This window comes from Rhynchophorus ferrugineus, unplaced genomic scaffold, assembly GCF_030347505.1.
Source record: "Rhynchophorus ferrugineus isolate W39M unplaced genomic scaffold, kcgeb_rfMv2 rfM5, whole genome shotgun sequence".
Lineage (NCBI taxonomy): Eukaryota > Metazoa > Arthropoda > Insecta > Coleoptera > Curculionidae > Rhynchophorus > Rhynchophorus ferrugineus.
This window is the reverse complement of record NW_027472584.1, coordinates 13,253,743-13,279,215: the sequence shown is the minus strand read 5'-3', so window position 1 is coordinate 13,279,215 and position 25,473 is coordinate 13,253,743. Positions and strand designations below refer to the sequence as shown.

The 25,473-nt window shown below is 31.2% G+C and overlaps 1 protein-coding gene across 1 annotated transcript in view; it reads right to left on the bottom strand.

Annotated features, from left to right (window-relative positions):
• Positions 1-2,504: 2,504 nt before the first annotated feature.
• Positions 2,505-25,473, bottom strand: part of LOC143197062 (uncharacterized) — a 73,236-nt gene continuing 50,267 nt past the window's right edge. The window contains exons 14-19 of the mRNA XM_076405145.1: positions 20,316-20,450; positions 15,891-16,045; positions 15,619-15,824; positions 12,180-12,319; positions 10,383-10,506; positions 2,505-3,007 (exon numbers count right to left, since the gene is read on the bottom strand). Of these exons, the coding sequence (XP_076261260.1) occupies positions 2,608-3,007; positions 10,383-10,506; positions 12,180-12,319; positions 15,619-15,824; positions 15,891-16,045; positions 20,316-20,450 (1,160 nt within the window). The 3' untranslated portion in view covers positions 2,505-2,607. The remainder of the gene's footprint in view (positions 3,008-10,382; positions 10,507-12,179; positions 12,320-15,618; positions 15,825-15,890; positions 16,046-20,315; positions 20,451-25,473) is intronic.

Here is a 25,473-nt window from a genome sequence, read left to right as displayed (position 1 = left end):
GAATCTTAGAGGGGCTATTACATCAATTATGCTGGACCATCTGGTATTCGACTAAGGTTTTATCAAACAAATTTGAAAACTATGTAGAGGAGCAGTACAATTTCACTAGTGCCTAACCATGGCAGATGTTAAAAATGTTACCATTGGTGTTGATGTAAATTTGTTGTAATTAAGTTTCAAAAAATGTTTAAATATAATTTGACGGCGCCTTTGAGGTTTCGATTCGTACAACTGTGCCTGTGTCCCTCTGTCAAAGCAACACACTGAACTCCTATATTCTTATAGAGAATGGAGAGTATTTAGAGATAAGCATAAAAAGATAGATAGAGAAAGAAGAAAGTATATTATTATCTACTTTACAGATGTGATACTGCGACCACAAATAAAAAATATCATTATAGCTACATTTGTTGAGGATTCTGCGATACTTGCTGTTGGAGACAACAGTGAAGAGGGAAATGACTACAAGCGAGTAACATTTTAAATAACCGAAAAAAGATAAGGAGAATAAACATTAATCAAAGCAAATCGGTCCATATTGAATTTACATATAATCAAACTGTGCATATAACAATAACTATGAATAATACTATCATACAATACAGCAAGAACGCTTGTATATATCTTGGTATGAATCTCGATGCACATCTCAGTTGGGAGGAACTCATTAAGAACCCAAGAAAAGAACTAGATTTAAAATATAATACAAGTACATAATAAGCTGCTATTATATAAGAATATTTTAGAACCGATAAGGACCTATGGAATCCAGCTATGGGAATGTTCCGTGAAATGTAATATATTTTTTTTATTAATCTCTTAGAACTTCAACAAGTATTATAATATGATTTCCGTTATCTACTGTATAAACTTATAATCTAAATCTTATTTTAGATACTATTCTAACGTATTCTAAACTCTATCCTAACTTATTCTAAAGACTATTCTAACTTATTAGAACTCTCTTAACTAACTTACTTATATAACTTATTCTACTTATAGATTATTATATCTAACTTTATGTGCCTGTTAATCAATTCGTATGGTAGTTTACCTTTCAGCCTACGCACTTCACTGTCATCGCGCACATTTAACTCTTCGGCGAGTACACTGCGATGGACTAATAGTCTTTCAGAGTACTTTGCACCAACACTTCGATTAACACTCGTTATGGGTTCAAGGAGGATACCGCGTTGAATTAGTTTGTTGGAGACGTAATGTGGGCCATCGAGGATGACTCGCAACATTTTATTCTGGAACCTCTGGAGGATATCTATGTTAGATTTGCTAGTAGCATCCCACAGTTTAATACCATAGTTTAAATGGGCCTAACTATTGACTTATAGAATAAAACCTTGCTATCTAATTATAATTTAGATTTACGCCTTATCAGCCAATACATTTGATTTAGTTTAAGTCCAAGTTTCTTGCGTTTTGTCACTATTTGTTCTTTCCATGCTAAACGTTGATAAAAAGGCGTTGCCAGATATTTAACGTTGTCTGCTTGCGGGAGTTTATAATTATTTATTTTTACTAAGGGACAGGTTCTTCCACAAAGGGTGAATGTCACATGGGTAGATTTTGTCTCATTTGCCACGTTTTCAATGACAATTAGTCTTTGTTAAGATGATGTTGGAGGTTTCTTGTGGCTGATATTGGATCCTTGTGTGATGGTAAAACTGCTGAATCGTCAGCATATGTTGCAACAGTAGTATTTTTTGAGGTCGGCAGGTCAGCTCTATACAATAGATTTAACAGTGGACCAAGGACACTGCCCTGCGGAACACCTGAATACATTGGATGGAGATCAGTGTATTGGTCACCCTGTTTCACAATAAAATGTCTGTCTTTGAGGTATCATTTAAGTAAATGAAAGTGCGTATGGAGCAAAAGCTAATATCCATAGCTCTATAAGGCGTTCCAACAAAGATTTATTGAGCACTAAGAAAAAAAAAGAAATTTGCTGTCATCAAGGCAACCTATACGATTTAATATAATAAAATAATTTTTTTTTCGTAAGAACTTTTAAAAGTTATTGTAGATGTATTCAAATACTATAGGAATGATTACTTACACTCAGATCTTCAGATACTGATTGTTACTTGATGATGTGAGACTTCACTCTTATATTAATAAGGAAGTCGCGTTGCTACTCATGAATAACAATCGAGCAGGACATAAAAAAGGAACTCAAAAGAATCAAACCATCTTATTTTGTAGTGTAGTGAAGTGTATTTGATAAAAAATACAGCAATGTTAGTTATTACATGAACATGATTATTATAGAGGCTAAAAAAGGGCCAATGGGTTCCCTTAAATATATATCTAGTTTTTAAGTTATTGTAAAAAACAAAATTGTAGGTTAGCATTAGTAACAATCTATTAGTAAAAAAATCTTTCCATAGGTTTCCATACATCCTGTACAATATTATGAATAAAGCTTTATTTCTTTTTAAACACTATTACGTATTAAGTATAAAATTATTACGAAGTTAATGAAACACTTTATATTAGAACTTTTTAAATTTTATTAGTATAATTACTAAAATATATCAAGTTAAGTATTTTCTAACTAAAAGCGGGGATTAGTTCCAAACTAAATAACTTTTAAAATGAATATTCTGATACAGCTATTATAAGATAGACTACTACACTTCCTAGTGGGATATTTCTTTGAGAGAGTTTCATTTCTACTTTAATTTTAAACTCCTGAGGACCCTCAATACTCTTCACCAGATGTAGCACCATGGTATTGTTAGGATACTGTTCTCTTCTGATGTAACTGTTATCAACGCGTGGTATATCAGAAGGAGCACGAACTTCCAACAATTCAATGCTAAAATCGGCGGCGGCTTGATTCCAACTAGGTCCTTTTACTTTGCATAAAGTAATGCCCTCAGCAGGTAGGGGCATGTTCGAAACCAAACTGATTACTTGGAAAGAGTACTGTTCGGGTAAGAGAAGGCATTGATTGTCTCTTGGATCACAAGTAATTCTTTTACAGCGTCTGAAATTATGATCATATAATAATTAATAATGTTTCGTGATAGTTATAATTTTATATTCGAATAAAAAGACTGAAGTGTTGAACTCTTCTGATTCAGATGTATTAGCTGATGTTAAAACCATTATTTCCTAAAAAACACAGGTAAATAAATTCTGTGTGACGATGACAATTTTATAAGGTTATTATAGAATTGCATAAACACGACTACGTTTGTAAAAAAATGCTGTGCTGAACGCAAGACAGGTTAATATAATTCAATTTTTGAAGACATTATTTACTAAATATATTAATTACAGTACTTGGAAAGTAACCTATATTATGACAGAATCATTGCCATAAACTCTCTACTAAAGAGAAACAAAAAAGCAAAGGTTTCGAAAAAGATAACTGTTAAAATGTTTCCTACCCTGATTTATGAAGTGATTTATGAAACTCAAGCCAAAGCCAACTAACAGATAAAATGTAAAATGTCTTTTTTACTTGTATCTCTATATATTTTTTAGTTTCTTAATAAGGGTTTTCTACCAAAAATATTACTCTTGTAGGTTATTTTATATTTGTAAGGTTTATATACATATATATATATATATATATATATATATATATATATATATATATATATATATATATATATATATATATATGAATCTATATTACATTGGTTGATAGGTAATAATATAATTTTAGTAATAAACTAATTAGCCTTGAGGAATTTATATTAGATGGTCGGACTTATGCTGTACGGCATCATAACCGAACACCTCAGACTGTAATTATATTCGTATTAATGTTCTTATTTTTTATTATGTGTCTAAATACATTGCTAAAATGTACTGATAATATTATGTGACTATTGGACGTTTCGTTTCCTAGTGAATACAAAATCATTAAAGATAAAAGAAACTATAAGAGGAGGTTGCAATTAATTGTAATTGATGAAAAAAAAAGATATAGTGAAGCAATATGATATGTTGCAATGATGTCGCCAAAGAGATGTCTTTCTACTGCTTTTCTATATAGTAATGGACACATTTATGCTTTTTTTATTAATGACATCTTACCTTAGATATGCTTAGTACAATATTAATTTACAAATTAATTTATTACTAGTGTTGTGTTGTACTTGCCAATTAAAATAATCACTTAACTAATCTACTTAAGCTAAAGTTAAGAATACACTTATACACTAAACAAGTTCGTGTGATTTGGTTCGTTTCAATCTTTTAATTTCCTGCGTGTTGTCCAGTAGCTCTATTGCTTCCACGTTGCTGTGATCTAGCAATCTTATTTCATATTTCAAGGCGAAATCTTGGATCACTTCAAGTATTCATTTGATTTCGAGGTCAGTGTGGTTACGTTGGTTACGTAGCGATAAATATTGGTAATAAATAGTAGAATTTTGTTTTGGGTGCATCGAATTACTAGTTGTATGTCTTCATATTTGCACCCTATAGATCCAAATTGGCTTTCTGATTGACTGATGAACCAATTTCTTCGATGTTAGGTCAAGTTGAGAGTATCTTCCGTCTAACCAGTACACTTACTTGGCTTTAAGTCTAATCTGTTCTGCATTTTTCCTAACATGATATTTCCAGTTTAACCTATTTAACCTATTTTGCTGATTCTGCTTAAGGAATCGGGCCTCCATCAAGTGATATAATTAGGTTTTCGTCATTTCGCCACAACGCAAAATTAACATGGACATATTTGGAGCTATTAAGCTGTATTTTCCAGTCTCTAGTCCATTTGTAGATCTTGGTGACCACTACTTGTGCTTTTTCTACAGCCTTAGACAGAGATCCATCTTTTACCATGATAACTCTGTCGTCGGCAAATGTTCCGTTTTTTTTGTTGTTGGTATATCAGCAGTATAGAGTAGATATAGGAGTGGTCTTAAGACCCTATTCTGTGAAACTCCAGCCGAAAGAAGTTTAAGTTATTGAGAATGACCCTTCCTGCAAGACACTAAATTTTCTTACGAACTGATGTTATTCCAGCAATACATAGTAATTCCGCGGTAGCAATTTGCTCATTTTGTATGTTAATACCGAATGCCATACCCAGTCAAAAGCTTGTGAGGTGCCCAGGAATATTGTATGGCCGTATTTCTTTTCTTCGAATGGCTTTTCAACAATCGCTGTTACTTTGTGCACATGGTTGATTGTCGAGTGGTGATTTCGAAATCCAAACTGGACATCTGGTATATCTGTAAACGGTTTAATACATTTTAACAGTAGTTACTCAAATAATTTTGATACTGCAGTAATCAGTAGCAGCGAAATAGGCCTGTAAGATCCAACTTGTTCTGCCGGTTTGTCAGGTTTTTTAAGCATAATTATCCGAGCAACCTTAAGATATTCCGGAACATGCTTCAGTCTCAAACAGACATTGAATATATATGTGAACATGATTATTGCTTTTCGTAGTAGCTCTTTTAATAACCCAGATGAAATATCAATTCCAGAAGCCCTTTTAGGATTGAGGTTGTCAATTTCTGTGGCAACTTCAATTGGAGGAATCAAATTTACAGCTACATCGGGCTGATAAACAGGATTTACATCTACTGTAGATTCTATATCGTTCCGTTGCAATACCTTAGCTAAATGTTCTGCGAATAATTCAGATTTTTCATCGTTGCGTCGAACCCATTCATTTTGATCATTTTTAATAGAGGGTACTCTAATAATTGGTCTTTTAAATCTCCGAGTTACTCTCCATTTCTGTAATCTTTTTCCGCTTCTGGGCTTAAATCACTTACAATTTTTTTGAAACAACTCTGTTTATATTCCTTAATCTTTTGATTTGTTTGACTACTAATTCTATTAAATATTGTTTTGTATACATAATTTGTGGTTCTATGTCATACTCTTCTAGCTTTTCGTCTTTCTTTTGTCAATTCCCTAATTTCAAGGGGGTAATTTACCTGATATTTTGATTTCTCTCTTGATGTCAAGGTAACTTCTTTCGCAGCAGACCGAGTTTGTTCAATTATATTTCGAGTTTGCAGTTCAAGATCGTCTCTACTTTTAAGTCTTGCGTTTAAATTGATTTGTTCCTGCATTATAAGTCTAAGCGTGTCCCAGTTAGTAAATTTGTTAATAAGATCAAGCTTCTTTGTATTTTCAGAATTGTTGCGCCTAGTGTTAACAATACTGGATTGTGATCAGGTGATACTTCGCGCAAGCCCTCGAAATGCCGTTCGAAATGTAAAAGTCTGGTAGGTTTTGTACTCTATTACTGTCGGCGGCCCAGTAAGTGGGTTCACGCCCTGAATAATAGTTACAATTAGTTATATTTATTGCTGCGAGTAATTCGTTTCTTTTTCCAGGTGTTGTTAATCGTGAACTCCAAGAAACAGACATGGCGTTCGGCATAATGCTACAAAGTGCTTGACTGACAACTGACGAATCGCCTGCTATAATCTAATCTCTATGGAATTCAGTTGGAGTAAGTGCAAGTGCAGCATCTACCGTTGGAGTAATAAGCAGAGCTGCAGTAGTTTTTGGTTCTCCAAATCTACCTCTTTCGTACGACTCTCTTGCCATTTCTTCTGTATGGCTTCGACACTTCGACTCCTTTACAGTTTAACATATGTAAGATTGAAGTCCTTCAAATGCGATGATTAAGGTGACAAATAAAAGGGATACATTTAGAGACGCAGATGCAATGGTTTGGAAGTGTCTGCAGGATGAAAGGTGAACGAATTCTTCACAGATTTCTGTGGCGAAATCGAACTTTTAGGTGGAAGATACAGTAAACAACTCGGAAAAAGACATGAATCAAGATCACTGAAAAGGATCTGGAAAATAGGAGACTGACATTGTCGGTGGTTAGAACAGTTATAGCTGATCGCCAACTGTAGTGGAATTTAGTTAAGAATATTCGAAGTCCTGCGGTACTACACGAATACTACACGATAATAATGATGTTTCAAAATCCGACACATTTAAAATGAAAACTCTTAAATGGAGAATCTTACTCCACCTACTGTCTTTGCCAGACAGTGGTCCTTCTTTTTTTCTAATTATAGTGCTAGTAATAATTATTAATAATTATAATGCAGTAAGAAAAATGGGGCAATACAGTGGCTAGGAAAATGCTTTGTGAAATAATATAAATAATTGTTGACAACACAGTCTCGAATGCACGAACACAGATTCAACAATATTTCCTTATTAAATTCATTCAGTTATATAAAATTATGTTCTGTTATAAGATGAATAGTGAAACATACATTATTTTTGAATGTATATAACATTTTATTTGAATATTTATTCATGATAATGTTCCTATACTATATATATATTTTGTTATATTTTAGTGAATATTGTAAGATTTATCACACAACGTTACGATATAAACCATAAATTACTAAGTTGATTATATAAAATTAGACTTTTCTTTTAGGCTGACCCGAATAGAAAACAATACCTTTCTCCTTATCAATATATAATGCAAGTCGGTATTTCGGCTATCGATTGAAAGTTACGCACCATAGAATAACCCTCCTGGGTAAAGGAAAGTTTGATTTCCCATAATTTTTTATCACTGAGTGGAATAATCCGTTTTTACGACGACTTAAATTGAACAAGATTCAAATTTGCCAGCATCGCTTTCTATTGGGGTATATTTTATAGTTATAGTTCTCTTTTATTTCATTCAACACTTCATCTTGAAGTAATTTAAATAGTATAGACCAGTTGATAGATAAATAAAACGTATAAATTATATTATTTTATTTATTTATTTTATTTCCATATTTATCACGAGTAGCGAGTAGGTTGTTTCTCATAGCCCCAATGGGAGACTAACCTGCTTCAGGGATGCGACCCTGCTCTACGCGAGTCCAGGGGAAATCATGTTCCAAACCAAGATCCTTCAAGTTATAAATTTTTGTCCCAATTTCCATTATATTTTCATCAATTTGTCTAGCTAACGTTGCTATGATTGGTCAAAACATTCGTCATAGCCCAAACAGACTGATCACAATATATAGAAGTATATTATAATTAAAACATAGGAAGAAATGAGTAAATTTTAATATCCAATTGATGATATTGATACCCTTGATATAATTAAAACAACGTAAAAAATTACTTCATGTTATGATTAAATATTAGAAAATATCTTTCGAGCAAGAAGTCTAAATTGCTGTAAAAAGTTGTAATTGCTTTCTCTTGTTTGTTTCCTATTTCCTGCAACTCATGTAAAAACATGAGTGATATTATTAAGACCTATATGAAGTAGTTGCTCTAGAAATTATAATTTAATTCACTAAATAGGCTAATAAAGAACTTTTGCACATAAATAAACTTTTTGCATTTTTGAGATGTTTGCGAACGAACAGTCGATCAAAAGTACTGTGTTAAAAATTTGGAGTACTAATTGGTACCGGTTAACTATTTTAAAAATGATTGCTATGAAATAATTTTTAAATTAAATGTTCATTACTACAAATTGACATCAAAACAATAGTTACTTGCTTTTGTTCTAACACTATACATCATTCTATACAAATGGTTTTCGCGTTTCAGTTTCAAGTGTACTCAACATCATCTGAAGGCAATTTTTATTGTTTGGAAAAAGACCGAAATATTATTAAAAGACCGATGAGCAAATTCAAGAACTTATTATAGACGATGTTTTTTCACTTGACATGTTGTATTGATGTGTGGAATATTAATCACCTAAAAATTATTATTAGGATTGTTAAGTTAATTTGAGTATTTTGAATGTTGAATGTATGGCATGATTTATGCTATATCGCATTGAACCTTGTAAATATATCTCTATATCAATATAGTGACCTTTATTCTGGGGTTTATTCTCAATTAAGTGTGATCCCTCTGAAGTATTTCTCAATCAAGCAATAAAAAATTTAAAATCGAATGAAACTCTCATAAGAGATCATTATTTCTTAAAATTAAGGCTTTTAAATCAAGCACAGAATATACCACTATTACAATGTATCCATCAGGCATTATCCTCGTCGATATTATTTGTTTTGAATGCGGGTGTTTGGTAAATCGCAAATTCAAATGGTGTCAAAAATAATTTATTAGTTATATTGAAATATGTATTATAGAAGTGAAGTAATCCAGGTGGGATCCAGATATTGATAATTGCAAGTTCCAATCTTATTCGGCCAATTTGTGTTTGTGATTGTTTATAATTGTTATAAGATAAATAAATAAAATTGGACAAGGAAAAGTCACGCCAATAACCAGGCTGGGTAAAACCGGATGTCCTCTGGGATTATATCTAAACCAGTCAGCAGGCTTAGTGCCTAGTCCAAAACTTTTATGATTTTAGTGAGATTTTGAGAGAAAATATTCAAAAAGAACAACAAAAATTGTCTGTGTTCGAACAAAGAAATATCAATGTTTCCGAAAACCTCTGAAAACATTGTTAATTCCAACGAAGTTAGAGATGAAAACAATTAAAATGTGCCCGTTCAACTTTCAGGATGTCTGTATAATTTATCATAAATTTCAACTCTACATCTGATGCAAAATTGTATTTCGGTTGTTAGTTTTATTAGTTTAAAAGTGGAGGTTTAGGAAATTATTTAAATTCGTTTAATTAAAACAAATTTTCCAAATGTTGCCACTTTGATCATTTTAAAATGAGCCAGATAAAATCGCTGTGAAATCATGAATTTTCGAAGAAATAATGACGCATTTTATACACAGTGTGTTTACCATTTTTAATTATTGACGTTTCTTAAATACTTAAAAAAATAGGGCACAAATCTAAATATATATAAAAAAAATTAACCTTTTAAGAAAATATTGTAGTTTTACAAAAACGTTCACGTTCACTGTTCGCAGTTGAGCATTTGTAGTACGTTTTTATGTTCACGCAATCGTACTTGATGGTTTTCACAAACCGTTTAATTTCTTTGTATATGACAGTTGAAAATTAAATAAAAATGCTAAACAAATTCTATATGACTAAATATATCTCCCTCTTAAAAAGAAAAAAGTGCATATGGGATCTAAAATGGAGAATAATTACAACTTATAATTGGTAGTACGTATTGACTGAAGCAAAACACATGGAAGCCTAAGGAACACACGACCACGTTAATATCAAAGCAAACTTGAAAGCTGCTTGACCAACGGGGAGTAATAAACAGACTAAAGCGTACTAAACCATTTCAGTTACTGTAAGCGTTTTGTGCAGAAAAATAGGGTATTGCTGTTTTGTGTACCATTGTAGCGAGAAAAAAATTGATGGGCGTCTTTCACATCATTGTTTAGTAATGATATAGCTGTTCAAGACAAATTGCATGTTAGTTTAAACTAAAAACTTAAAATAAAACTAATTAAATTTATCTAAAACAAATTATGGCCTAAAGTAGTTTAATACTTACGAGTTATGATTTGGATCTCGGATATAATAGTTGTCACAATTAATCGGGTAACATTTGTATGAACCTCTCGTGTTAAGACATGCTTCTGTTGGTCCGCATACTTTTTGCTTACATTCATCAATATCTGTAACATTTATTTAGAGATATGTGCATTAAAATAAAACTATTATTTATTTTAATAACTTTTTTCACTCTAACAAAAGAATTATTGAGAAAAATTGAGACATATCAATAAAGTGTTTTTCATCATTTTCAACAACATTCCCCATTTTTCTGTTTTTCTGTTAGTATTTCAAAAATGTGTGTCAGCTGAGCCATGTTCCATCGATCTGAATATGTGATAATCTGAAGGTGTTATCTCTGGTGAATACGCTGGGTATGGCAGTATCCTTTATAACACTTGCAATTTGTAGCCGAGTTTTGCCATGCAAGTGGATGTTTTTTTTTTTGAAAAGATACTTTGTTCAGTTTGTTAAATTGATGTGGGTAGAGTACGACAACATTTTCTTTCGGTTTCAGCAGATCGTCATATAGTATAGCTTCCAATACTTTATAGCCATCATTTTAGTATATATGAATGGCTCTTCTACTACTTTTTGTGCATGCGATTATTGTAGTAGTTTCACAGTACATTGCCACTTACACTAAGCATAGATTTTTTTGTCTGGCAAGCTAGGGGTGTCGGCAGCCGAGATAAATATCGATATTTCGATATATCGATATTTTTTAAAACATCGTAGAAAGATAAATACGGAAATTTTTTTGCAATATATATATATATATATATATATATATATATATATATATATATATATATATATATATATATATATATATATATTGATATTTGTAATAAGCCCTTACAATTAATACCCTAATTTCACTAAACCTTTAAAATTAAAAACTAATTTAAAAGGTTTTTTAAAATGAATTAAAGGTTTTTTTTTATAATTTCTAATAATTTCTTAAAATATATTTAATTCTTTTGAAAATATATCGAAATATATCGGTGAAAGCTCAAAAAAGTATTGGGCAAAAATATCGATATTTTTTCGGCATCCCTATGGTGGGTAATGAAACAGCAATGTGAATATTCTTATGTGAGGCGTCATTTTGTTGATTATATTTCTTCTATATTGTTCATTGGCTTTAATACTCCGCCTGTATTGAGACATATATATTTCTTACACTAGCCAACAATCTTGAACTTTATCTTTTAATCATTGGTTATTTTTTAAAGTTCTTTCTTTATATTAGAAAGATGAAATAATAGAATTTTTAAATATACTAAACCAGATGTACTAGAAAGTACTTCTTATTTTATATTCCTGAAATTCGTGTACCGAAATATTGTTGTTTTGCTCACATGGCTCGTGGATTTTTAAAAATAAACAGTGAATATTATTTCCAGAAAGCTGCCTTTTGCGTTTTAGTCAACTAAAGGCCTATAGCGTTAAAAACGTAAGAGGGGAAGAAAATGTGGATAGTGCAATAAAATTTGCAATTCGCAACCCTAAACCCTAAACGAGCTAAAATAGATTGTTACAACAGGAAAAATATTGCTTTATATTTAATATATACTTCTAATTAAATCATTATATAACATGTGATCTGAAAAAGTACATGTTTAAAAGTATAATTTTTTTATTAGCAAAACTTACAGAGAGAAGAAATGTGACAAATATAATATAGTGCGATCAAAGATTTTTAAGTACGGTAAAGTATCTAGTAGCATGAATTAAAAGAAAAACGTTTATTGTGCGCTGGATAGAGTTACTTATGTATCTATGCACTTACCTACGCATACCCTTTTGTCACTTCCCAGTGTATAACCTGCAGGACAATCACAACTATAACTTCCAGGTATATTCCTGCAAGTACCAACGCATAGTTTTCGATCTTTGTATTTTTCACATTCGTCAATATCTTCACATGTTCTGAAAATAATATCAAATGTTAATACTTAAATAGGAAAATAGATTTAATTAATAAAATATATATATATAATTATTTATTGTAATACCTATTGTAAATATGACTAGGATTGGGCAGTATTTTAATTATTTGTTAACCAAATATTTAATTGAAATACATTTACATATTTAATATTTGTAATTAATTCTGCAGGTCTTAAAAATGTACTTGAAATACTTTTGACATAAAAAACATTTGAATATAAATACATTTAGCAATATTATTAATGGGTGCGTTTTGCGGAAAATAAGAAAATATGTCAATCTTTGAAGATGACAGCACTACATTATACGTCAAATTGTCATGTATCTTAATAATTGTCATTTTCATATTTTTGTTGAAACTTCTGTATGTTAATTAAGTTTATTAGTACGAATGTTCATTGTCTATTATGATCAAATTCAAAGTCAAGAATGAAGTGAAAGCTGTGATGTATCTGTTAATTTTAATTGGAGAGAAGTATTTCACAGTGATTAACGGGTCAATTGAAAAGTCCCCGGCCTACCATAGTAAAACACATTTTTTTGCAAAATTTTTTTTTATTCAACATAATTCCCTTCAAGGGTGATACACTGTTTATAGCGACCCTCCAACTTTTCGATACCATATTTATAGTACGATTTGTCCTTTGCTTCAAAGTAGGCCTCACTTTCGGCGATCACCTCTTCATTCGACGAAAATTTTTTCCTACCGGGTATTCTTTTAAGATCTGAGAACAGGAAATAGATGTTGGGGCCAGATCTGGAGAATACGATGGATGAGAAAGCAATTCGGAGCCCAATGCATGGATACATTCATTCATTTTGCCATCGTTTTCACTGACTTGTGACACGGTGCATTGTATTGGTGAAGCAGCACTTTCTTTTTCTTCAAATCCGTCCGTTTTTCGGCGATTTCGTCCTTCAAACGGTCCAATACGCTATGTAATAGTCGATGTTGATGGTCCTTCCTTTTTCAAGGTAGTCAATGAAAATTATTCCATGCGCATCCCAAAATACAGATGCCATAACTTTGCCAGCCGACTGTTGCGTTTTCTCATGCTTTGGAGCAGGTTCATCGTGTGCAGTCCACTCGGATGACTTTCGATTGGACTTCGGAGTAAAATGATGGAGCCATGTTTCATCCATTGTCATATATCGATGCAGAAACTTGGGTTTATTACGCTTGATCATCTTCAAACACTGTTCCGAATCATCAACTCGTTGTTGTTTTGGGTCAAAAGTGAGCTCGCGCGGTACACACTTCTCACGGAGCTTTCTCATACTCAAATATTTCCTGTCTATTATTTCATTAAATTTCAATTTACGGTCATTCAAAATGATTTTGTGGATTTTTTCAATGTTTTCGTCGGTAACAACATCTTTTGGCCGTTCATTGCGTTCACCGTTTTCGGTCCTTATTTCACCACCTCTAAACTTAGTATACCAATCCTTGATGGTTGGTTTTTCTGGAGCGGTGTCCGGAAACTCGGCATCAAGCCAAGTTTTTGTTCAACTGTATGTTTCCCTCCAAAAAGCAATATTTTATCAACACGCGAAATTCCTTTTTATCCATTTTTTTTCACAATAACAAAAGTTGCTTCACTCAAAATGCTATAATTCACAAACTAATTATCCGACGGCTGTCAAGTTTATTCACGCACTAAAGAACATATGGATTTAATTCCAGTAGCGCCATCTATGTGTTAGGCCGGGGACTTTTTAATTGGCCTGTTAATAGCGTCCATGATAATGTATCATCAAAGTAGTTTTTAGATAGTTTTTTGAATGTTTGATACGTTTTTTAAATTATTACCAGAAATAGATGAGGCCATATTGGCGTCATGCTACTACCCTAGTTACAAAATGCGTTGGTTTCCAGAAAACATCACAACAAATGAGAAGCAAAGAATTCAAAATATTGCAATTCATGTCTAAGAGGAAAAAAAAACATGAAATAGGGCCTGGGAGTAACAAGAGTAGTAGTACTAGTATAGAAAATGGTGATTTTATTGGTTTTGTTTACAGTGACACTTATCAACCACAGACATCGACAATGGAGTTAAAGTGAGTGAGCTTCCAAAGCGATAAAAACAAAAAACATTCCAAACTGAACGCTATCCAAATATAAAAAATGTTCGTAGGTCGTCTTATTCGTTCCCTAACAAGAGGCCGTTTGTCTGAAGGTACATTTAAACATCTATTGGCTATGAAAGGACATTCTTCTTTTATTGAATGATTGTAGCTGGAGTGGAGTGGATTAGTTCTAGTCTATTTATATAATTTAATACCTGACTGTGTTTATACAGTATACATTTTAAATACTTGACTTAATTTTATATTATATATATATATATATATATATATATATATATATATATATATATATATATATATATATACTTATTTTTATACATTTAAAATACCTGAAAAAAGATTTTGTATCTCGTATTTTAAATACAGGCATGATAGTATTTTGTCATTTTCATTTTAATTAAAGCAAACCGTGTATTTTAACCAGCTCTGTATATGACACGATACTAATCACAACTTTAATAGTTACAAAATATATTATAACAGATAATGTTGCCAGCCTTGATTTATGAGAAACAACAATCAGAATTAGTTGCAGACATTTGAAACATTATATATGTTATCTTTAGATTTGAATTTTATTGTGTTGACCAGCTATAGTTTATGATTTCTATGAAACGTATATCTCATATTAAACGACATAATCACATAATCATTGTCGATACATTTGAATTGTATCTGAAATTCTTATTTTAACTTTTTTGGTGTGGTTTACTCTATCTTGATCATTTTATCTTAAATGGTCTAATGATAACATTATATTGATTTATATATCGATTTTTCATATACTATTTTATCAGAAAGTATAAAAATAATCACGAGGAGCCACCCTGCTCAATTCAATTAGTTATTCAACATGTTAAAACATATATAAGTCTCATTATTTTTAGTGGTAATAATGCTTATTATCTTGTGATAATTACTTCAAATACCTGTTCATAAAAATCGCCGATGTTGATTTTTACATTTTTGTAAAGCACTTGTGTGTTCCGCTTACCATTTCAACCATTTTTAGAAAACTGATTTCAGTATTAATTTTACACAAAGATGTATAATATGTTAATATACATTTAAAAGAAGAATATGACAAGACAGGTAATACATATAGTTATTGAAACTGTATATTGTATATAAATAATGAACCTTTTTGAAGAAAACTAGTATAACTAATTTAAAAATAGATGTTTTACCTTTTATCGTTTCGTAAAATGTATCCAGTTTTGCAGGCACATCTGTGAGAACCCCATAAGTTTACGCATTTATGTTCGCACAGGTTTGGCATTGTTACACATTCATTGATATCTTCGCAAGTGCTTTGATTTAGGTAGAGGCCACTTTTACATTCGCATTTGAATGATCCTATTGTGTTTATGCAATTAGAATTGGGACCGCAAGGCTGTAACAATATATTGTTTATGTTAGTAATATGTTTATTGTTTAGTTGAGGGATAAATAATCTTACTCTGTAATATTTACATTCGTCAATATCTTCACAAATCTGAGAATTGAAATCTCGGTGGTGCCCAGGTGGACACTCGCATGTATAGAAACCTTTACCATTTTTGCAGATTTGACTTCTGTCGCATTTATGAGTACCTCTTGCGCATTCATCAATATCTAAAATGATTTAAGTTACAATTAAAAATAATTGCAGAAAAAACAGGAACTTTTGACTGTGTAATTTTAATAATTTCAATAAAGCATTCTTAATTTCGTTCATGTTATAATGTTGTATTAGGTGTGCAAATAATTTTGTTGCCTTTTTTTTAAGTAGGCGTTCTTACATTTGCATTACTTGCAGTTAACGTTGATCGATCTAATAATTTATTTGAAATATAAACAAGTATTTATTTTTTCAAGTTTTGTGGGTAAAACATGCATCACATTATTATAAGACAAGGCGTCACGAGGTAAGGATACCTTTCAAGAATTTAGAGTAATCTTACTCCAACAAATTATAATTCCGATGCTTTTTGTTTGACGATTTTGATACAGGATACGAAAGTGAATACCAAGTGGAAGCATTACTTGATGAAAATGTGCATTAAATATAACGAATCCACATTGAAAGTTGTGAAATATAATATAAACATAAGCTTTAAATCCTATAGATTCTCCAAATCTCCTTCATAGTTAACATATTGAATTATTGGAAACATCTTATACCTATATGGAATTATTTTGATAGCAAGGTACTAGCAGGAATCATATCAAAACCTTCCGCATTGTTTAGATATGTGGACGATATGTACAAACTCAACCAGTTTAATCAATATTAAAACATTAAATTCATCGTGGAGGCAGATAATAATTATGGATTTTTTAAAACATTTTACTTCGGCGAAAAAACAATTGTCAGTGTACAGATATATTGAGGTTACGTCACATTATCATATATCACAGAAATTATCTGAATTAGAACATTTATATCATCCAAAACAGATTCCTCAAGACGGTCCTGGAGGGGATAATTAAACAGATCCTCTAGATGCACAATAAAATCCAATATTTACCTATTATAAACAGAGAACAAAAGATCATTGCCCTTGTAGGCTTCCTGCTTCTTCAACAAACGTCAAAAAAATAAAGTTATATTTAAAACACAGCATCACGTTAGATAAAAAGCAAAACATATTAGAACCAAAATAAAACAGCTATACTGGTTAGTCGGAAGATACTCTCAACTTGATCTAAAATCTAAGAGGTTGATCTATAATACAATTATAAAGCCAATTTGGACCTATGGGGTGCAAATATGGGGTTGCACTAAAAATTCAAATCAACTAGTCATATAACGCTGTAAAAACAAGGTTCTTCGATTGATTACCAATGCCCATCGCCATGTCACCAATGAAGAACTGCACGATGACCTGGAAATTAAATGGATTTGCGAAGTTATCCAAGATTTCGTCTTGAAACACGAAGGAAGATTACTAAAACATACTAACGTGGAAGTAATACAACTGCTGGACAGCGCGCAGGATGTCAGAAGATTGAAGCGAACAAAACCATATGAACTGATATAAAATATATACATTTAGTATAAACTATAGCTATAAGTTTAATAATTAATAAATAATTATAATTTTATAATTGAGGAATATCTATTGATGTATTTTCTTGCACTCGTCTTGCTTGTTAATTAATCCAAGTACATAGGAAAAGTAGTAATAAATTAATTGTAAATTAAGATTGTACCAAGCGTATCTAATAAAGATGTTATAAAAAATATTTAAAACACACAGGGATGTTTCAGGTACTGTTTAACCCCAAAGCCAAAGGGGTAATATAAATTGAAAGCAGAAGCTAATATGAGTATACAAGGTTCTGTTACCAGGGCAAAGTGTACATAAGAGAAACTGGGCGGATGATAACTACACGGATAAAAGAATAATGGTTATAGTTAGCTTTGTTTAAATACTTGATGGATACCGACCATAATATTGAGATTAATAAAGTCGAGGTTTTAGCTGCTCCATAAGGCTTTATAAACGTCGAACTTTGAGATTTATAAATATTCTACTATGTGGCATTCCATTTTCATGGATATTTGATTATAAATATGGAGTGATAAAAAAGAAATGTTCTAGTTAACTTTATTAGGAGAGCTTCAGAATCAGAGTTCTTGCCCTAAAGAAGTAATGAAAATTGGGAAGGACGAGAAGAAATTTCCAATCCGGAAGCTATTAGCCCTAATTATTCAAAAGCCTTGAATATTGATAGCTTAAATATTTTTCTATGGACATCGGAACGTAACACCATAAATGTCAAACATTAGTAGAGAAATATCAGTCATATGACAAGCGGTTTTGTACAATCAAAATATAAAAGGCCCATCATTATATCTTGTTTACAGAATTTTTATATTATTTATATATTATGAAAAAACCAAATACAAATTTATTTTATTTAATATTATACCTTTGCCTAAGGTTGGTAACGGAATATTGGATGTTAATTTTATTAAAGCCAGCCTTATTAAACATCATAATAATCAATGAATTTTTGGCGAGGTAATAAAAGCTCTTTATTCTTTTAGTATAAAGCATAAAAATAAATATTTTGGAAGTAACGAACTCTCCGAAGGGGTGAATTTGCTTTTTCCCATTTTTAATTAAATCGCTCAAATAATAAATATGTACCTTTACACAATATTTATTGTCAAAATATAGATAAAATATAGAGTTTGATATATAATTAATTATATTACAAGGTTATAATGAACTGTTGGTTATTAACTTCGTTATTAGCATAAAAATAAGTTAAGTAAGTAATTAGATTTTTCATATAATAAAAGTTTTTTTATTACATGAAGATAAATAAAACATATTTGGAATGATTTTCGGTGATGAACTTTTATTTAAGTGAATTAGATAAATGGGATACATAAAAACAACATATTAATTTATTAATAAGCTGTTGAGTAATCAATTGCTCTTAAAATAGCTGCAATTCTCAGTGGAACTGATTCGTAGAATGTTTGAATAGTTTCCAGTTGCCTCAATGCTTCAATGCTCCAATGATGTTGAAGATAGAAAATCTGCTCGTCAATCTATGTTTTAAAACTCTTAAGAGCTGCTCAATTATATTGCGATCCGACGATTTTGCTGGCTAGGGAAGCAGTTAGACGATATTCAGGTGGTTCTCAAATCAAAGTGAAACAAAGTGTGCATGGACGCATTATTTTGAAATATGGCAGTGTTTGGAAGCAATATATTAGTATTAGTAAGCTACTAAAATTCGCTTTTGGTGGCCGTATGCCCTGAATTACAAATTTCTCTCCAAATCTCAGTTGATAAAATCACACCATGAACTGCGATGATGTTACCGAATTGTAATAGTTTATAGCTAGGGGCCTTTGAACACCTTCAATCTACCTTTTGTGACTTTACAGCTTCAGCTCTTAGACTCTTTCTCTAACTTCACTTAGTTATACTAAAGAATGCTTCGAATAACTTATGAAATGATAGCCAATCCAACATCAACCTATTTTTTCTTGATCATCTGTATCTCTTCTTGATAAGTAGTTTAGTTTAATTGAATGAATAACTCTGCCAAGTATGATTCCAAGTTCGACTATAAAAGGAGCAATGTAGTCACATTACCCCGGTGATCAGAATTGGAAAACTAGGGAATTGTGGTTAGTGGGTGGACGGTTGCGAAAATATTTCGAAACGTTAATCCAGATATTGGCCAACGGATCCAGATAAGATCCTAGACCTGCTGGGTTTCTACATCATTAGAAACATTTAAAGCAATTGTATGCGAACTGAAGAAAATCTAGAATTAAACTCAGATTATTCACCTATTGTGCTGACTTTACTAGAATACATCATATCAAAGCCCAGTAGTTACCAGTAATATAAAAACGAATTGTCTATATTTTAGAATAACATTAGAAGAAGAAATCAATCTAGATACAAACTTGTAACAACTGGATTTTGAGGTGGAGAAGTTGATCAAGGATATTCAACACTCGTAATTCATAATTCATAATTCTTTTATTATGTTATTCTTTTATTATATATATATATATATATATATATATATATATATGTATGTATATATGTATGTATATATATATATATATTTTTGTATAACAACAACAAAAAATATATATATATATATATATATATATATATTTTGTTGCTTTGATGTATATATATATATATATATATATATATATATATATATATATATATATATGTATGTATATATATATATATATATATATATATATATATATATATATATATATATATATATATATATATATACAACAATTCATGATTAATTCATAACTTTTTACCAAAAAATCTCTTTGTGATATTGGAAGCCGGAAGGATCAAACATTACCTTTTTCCAAAATAATGAATAAGTAACTTACCGACACATTCATCCATCGATTCGTTGGGTTCGTAGCCCAAATGGCATTGCAGAGGGCTGCTACATTCGTATCTACCATTGAAATTAGAACACTTCGTGCCAGCGGGACACGGGTTGCTCTCGCATTCGTTTATATCTGGAATTTAATTAATACGTAACAGATTTCCCCAAAAAAAAGGGCTTTATACGTTTTATTGTACTACGGTCACCCTTTGATACAGTATGTTTATTTTATTATTAGCTTTGATAAATAAGTTTGGAAGCGGGGTCTTTTTTCTCTCGTTTAAATCGTTAAATGTTTATTTATTTCGAAAAAAACAGGCATACACAATATATATTTGATCGGGAAAATACGTTCAATGGCCGTTTTATGTTTTAGGGCACCTGTTTTAAAGCTGTAAGTGTTTTTTCATTACTTTTTGTTGATTATGTACTCAACAACTTAATTGGAGTTTAAGTGTTCTAAATGTTATAATTAATTTTAACGAGAACACAGAAAGTTTAATTAAAATTATTTAGTATAATAACTGATCATTATTTGTCCTTGTTTTTTAAATATCGAGATGAGATTAACATTATTAAAATGTACTTAGATCCTATTTAATCGGTTTATAATATTCTTCCATTTATTATAGAATATGATTTATATTTTTTATTTTAACGATGAAACATATATTCATGTTAGAACATCTTTCCGCATTAGTGACTATCTAATCAAATGTATTCAGCTGGAATATCTGAATAGTCTCATATATATCCTGGTTTTCGTTCACTTACAAATACAACAGAATTGATCTGACTTTTATTTATTACTACATGTTATATAATTCATATATTACAGTAGGTTGAGGAACAAGTATTTTCGGTTTTCTTAATAATTTGTTTTAGAGCTGCTTATCTAGCATACTAGCTGCACTAGTTAATGAAGCCCTAATATAGCCTTTTGAAATGTGAAAGTTTATGGAGTTTTGTTGCTTTGATGAATGTCTTCATTTTGCGACTATAAAACAGTACAGTGTTGATATAAAGGGGGCATACAGTGTATATACAAGATAAGGAATAAAATAAAATTGAAAATACAAACAAGGGGGACTAAAAGTGTAAATAGTGTATATACAATTTAAAAATGGCCACAAATTCAAGTCAATAAACACAACCATGGCAATGTAGAGTAATAGTGATTTAATCACCCACACTTATCTCAGCATAGACTAGAATCTACGAAGATAATCGATACCTAGTAGAAATCTCAATAGTCTATATTTTCTCCTGTTAAGGAATTTCTGAAGTAGTCCATACATAGCCCTAAGCAGTATGTGGTACATTGAGGTAAGGGCAAGGTGACCAAACTCAGTGAGCTCATTAAGTGACCGTGCGAGAAACGATAGTGACTTAATTTCAGTCGATTCAGAGCTACGGTATGGGACGAAGGGGGGGGGGGGGGGGGACGTGAAGAGAGGAGAAAAATTCCGTTTTAATTCTAAAGCCCTTGTTATGGTTGACCACCTGAGTCGAACGACGCTGTACCTCGTTCTTAGTGAAATGAATGAAGGCCAGTGTGGATATAAAATATTTGTGATGGAGACGGCAAAGAAGGCGAATAAGATAAGGACAATGTTATCTCTTATAGAATTGACATAAGGATGTGATTGTAAAGGGGGTAGTAAAGGTCCAACGGGGAAAATTGGGGTAGTGGATAGGGAGAGGTCATGGAATATTTTAGATATAAAGGTAGCCGGTTTTCTCTGTCGAAAGTTATTGCGCTTTAAAAATGGAGAGAAACAAAATTCTACTTATTACTCTTAGTTCTAAGTTATGTTTTGACTAAAATCACTTTTTTGGCTCTTGAAAACTTAATTCTAGTTTTATAATCAAGTATTGTTAAATTACTTGTAGTAATTCAATAGCTAATAACTGCAACGCTTGTTCAATTCGATTGATTTATTTTTAGTTATTAATATTATTAGTTAAGTTATTGTGATTCTGAAACCAGGAAAACCACTAAATGAAGTAAAATCTTATTGGCCAGTTTCAGAGCTATCAGCAATATCCAAAGTATTTGAAAAGCTTCTGTAAAAAGGTTAAAACCAATCCTAGACATTATTGAAAAAACCCATTAAGAAGTAACATAAGATGTTACCTAAGTAATATATTGAACTCTTACACTCCTAGTAGCCTGGATGTTTAGAGTTAAACAAGAAGAAGTTACTGAGAAAAACATACATATATGTATAATCCTACACCAAAAATTCGATGGATTCTCCTGGAAAAACTCTAGGTTTTCAATATCGATACTTTACTTACCAACTAAAGTTCGATACTTTCATCTTAGAAAAATATCGATATTTTGATATTTTTTCGATAGTATATATCTCTACATTGAAGTGCTGCTACTCTTAGATAATACTAAACTAGGACGTAGACTAATTTAGTTTAGTAGAGACTAAGTATGGGCTAATGGTTCTTCTCATAAGAATATCTAGTTTTAAGTCACTGTAGTGACATATTTTAAGTTAGTCTGGAACGACTATTAATACTATATTAATAAATAAAGAAACTTATCATTTCAATACTCAAGTGCTCTCCGTTCATTAAAAGTAGTTACTTTTACTAACTTTATGTTACTTTTTGTTTGGTGAAATTTATTCTTCCTTAATCGACACTTGTTAAGAGTGTGTGTGATTTATTTTATTATATTTTCTATGTTAGTGGCCTATTTATATTATTTTCTCTTAAGTTTGTTCGGTTCAATCTTTTGTCCTTTATTATGCAAGAGAAATTAAACTATTTCGTTTTTTTTTTCTAAGATATTTCAAGAATATCAGAGATTGCCCATGCAATTTATTGATTAACATCCATATACATCTGTAAGTATTTTTAAATGGGTCTGCTTTATTCAGGAGAACACAACTTCCAATTATTTATGGAAAGCAATTTCAGTTAAATGGCTGTTGCGGCTGGCTTGGCAGTAGCTCATTATCTTAACACAATTTTGCAACGTTATCGATTGTTTTTGGCTCTATCTTAGGATTAGTTCGACGGTCTTTTTTCTTATGTAGTGTGTGCATCAATTGTTTGTGGATTGTTGGAGTAACATTTATCTTTAAAATATATTGTTTCGTGGTTGACGTGCTTTAAATTATTGGTTCCAAATAAGGTTCAATTACAAAATGCGTTGAATTGCATTCTATTTAAATACAAAGCATCTTATTGAATTTATTATTGTATAATTCACTCTCTCATCATTACATTTTTTGTAGCATGTTCAAAAGGAAGGAAGCAGAGTTTTGTGTTAAAAAAATGTGTATGGAGGATAATTCTAGATCTATACAACAAATCCTTAAGATGTGTTTATATCAAATTTTAAAACCAATCTGGACTTTTGGTGTTGTGCAACTATCGAGATGTGCAAAGATTGCTAATGTCAATATAATCCAAACATATCAAAACAAAGTGCGTCGATAGTTAACGTTCTATGATACAGCTTGCGAAGAAACATGAAATGAGGCTGGATGAACATAAAATGTGCCGCAACTACTCCAAAACACTAGACTTATTTGAAGCTTGTAGACGTAAGGACCCTTCAAAGTCAAATATTCAGTCCAGAAATGGACATTGATCAGAAACCTTCTAAGTTTAGGCTTAAGACCTGAGATCTGGACTAAGCAGGTAAACAAAATTACCAGCTAGTGGAAAATAGTTGTGTGGTGTGTGTTTAAATAAAAGGGCTCATCGATATGTGTGAAATTGTGTGGTGCTTATAGTAATCAAAGCTTAAGTGAATTTTATCTCGTTTGGTCGTTTAACCAAAAAAATTTTTAACATATTGTGACATCGCTATAGAATGAAACATCGCCTACAAATAACAGATTTGAATAATTTTATATAACACTGAAAAGTCAAAGAACTGCCAAATTGAATTGGGTTTCACATTAATTAATAGTGAGAAAATTTAATACTGCTGTTCTTAAATAGATACATTGAAGCTTCACACATGGCTGTAATGACTCTCTATTATCAATAATTAATGCGATTAAAACTGGCGATTAAAAAATGTTAAAATTGATCATTATGAATTATGACACACAATTTTAGTGACTAGGCAAACATTGAGAGAAATATTGCCTGGGGTTTGCTCCGTCCGACAACCATTTGTTCCATTCTTTTTTAGAAAACTTTCTTGCTGGTGTAAAGTTGGATCCAAGAGGGGCTCGTCAAAATCAAAAAAGATTATTGACCAAAATTGATTAGTTTGAACCATACATTGATGGAAAAACGTCAAAAATGGACCCGAAGACACGGTAAAGTGATTTTACAGCACGATAACTCGCAGTCTCAAAGCAATACTTAAGGAAGCCTTGAAAGCATTTGGATGGCACATATTATCGCCAAACTCTCCAGACCTTGCTCCGTCCGACTAGCAACTTTTCGCATCAATGGGACATACGCTTGCAGGGCAGCATTTGGCGAATTTCGAAGAAGTTAGAAAATGGCAAAGAATAAATATTTCTTTTAGGATGGCGTCCATAAATTGCCTGAAAAGATGGGCAAGATATGTAGAATCAAATGGCCAATACTAAAATTGAAAAGGCTAATAAAATAATCATACAATAATATTTCATATATTATTGTTAATTTCCTATCAAATTTTAGGCAGAATATTGCAGAATAATTCAAACCATGTTTACTTCATACACGTCTATGTCACCTATATTGCTATCCTTTTCGATTAATTTATTAGATTTCGTTTACATTTTCAACAGTTGATCGACTACAGCGAGGTACATCTTTGACATCAATATCTATCGAATGAAATCGAGATTTTGATAGCACTACGTTTTTCACAGACTGTGCAGGGTAATCGCTACGATTGAAGTTATATAAAATATATTTCCTCAAAAATATCACCCATATATTTTTATAGGTAAAATTATAGTTTATGTAATAAATTTTATTAATAATATTGGAAAAACGTTATTAAGTTCGCTATTTTGAGGTTATTTCAACTATTTAATGAATAATTGTCTATGTTAAGATGTACTGATTAATGATAATAGATGTAATTATGAAATAGGTTTGATGGCTATTTTTAAAAATCTACTTTATGACAATTCTACGTATTTATTTTATCCAGAATAAAAGTTATTTGACATTGTAAT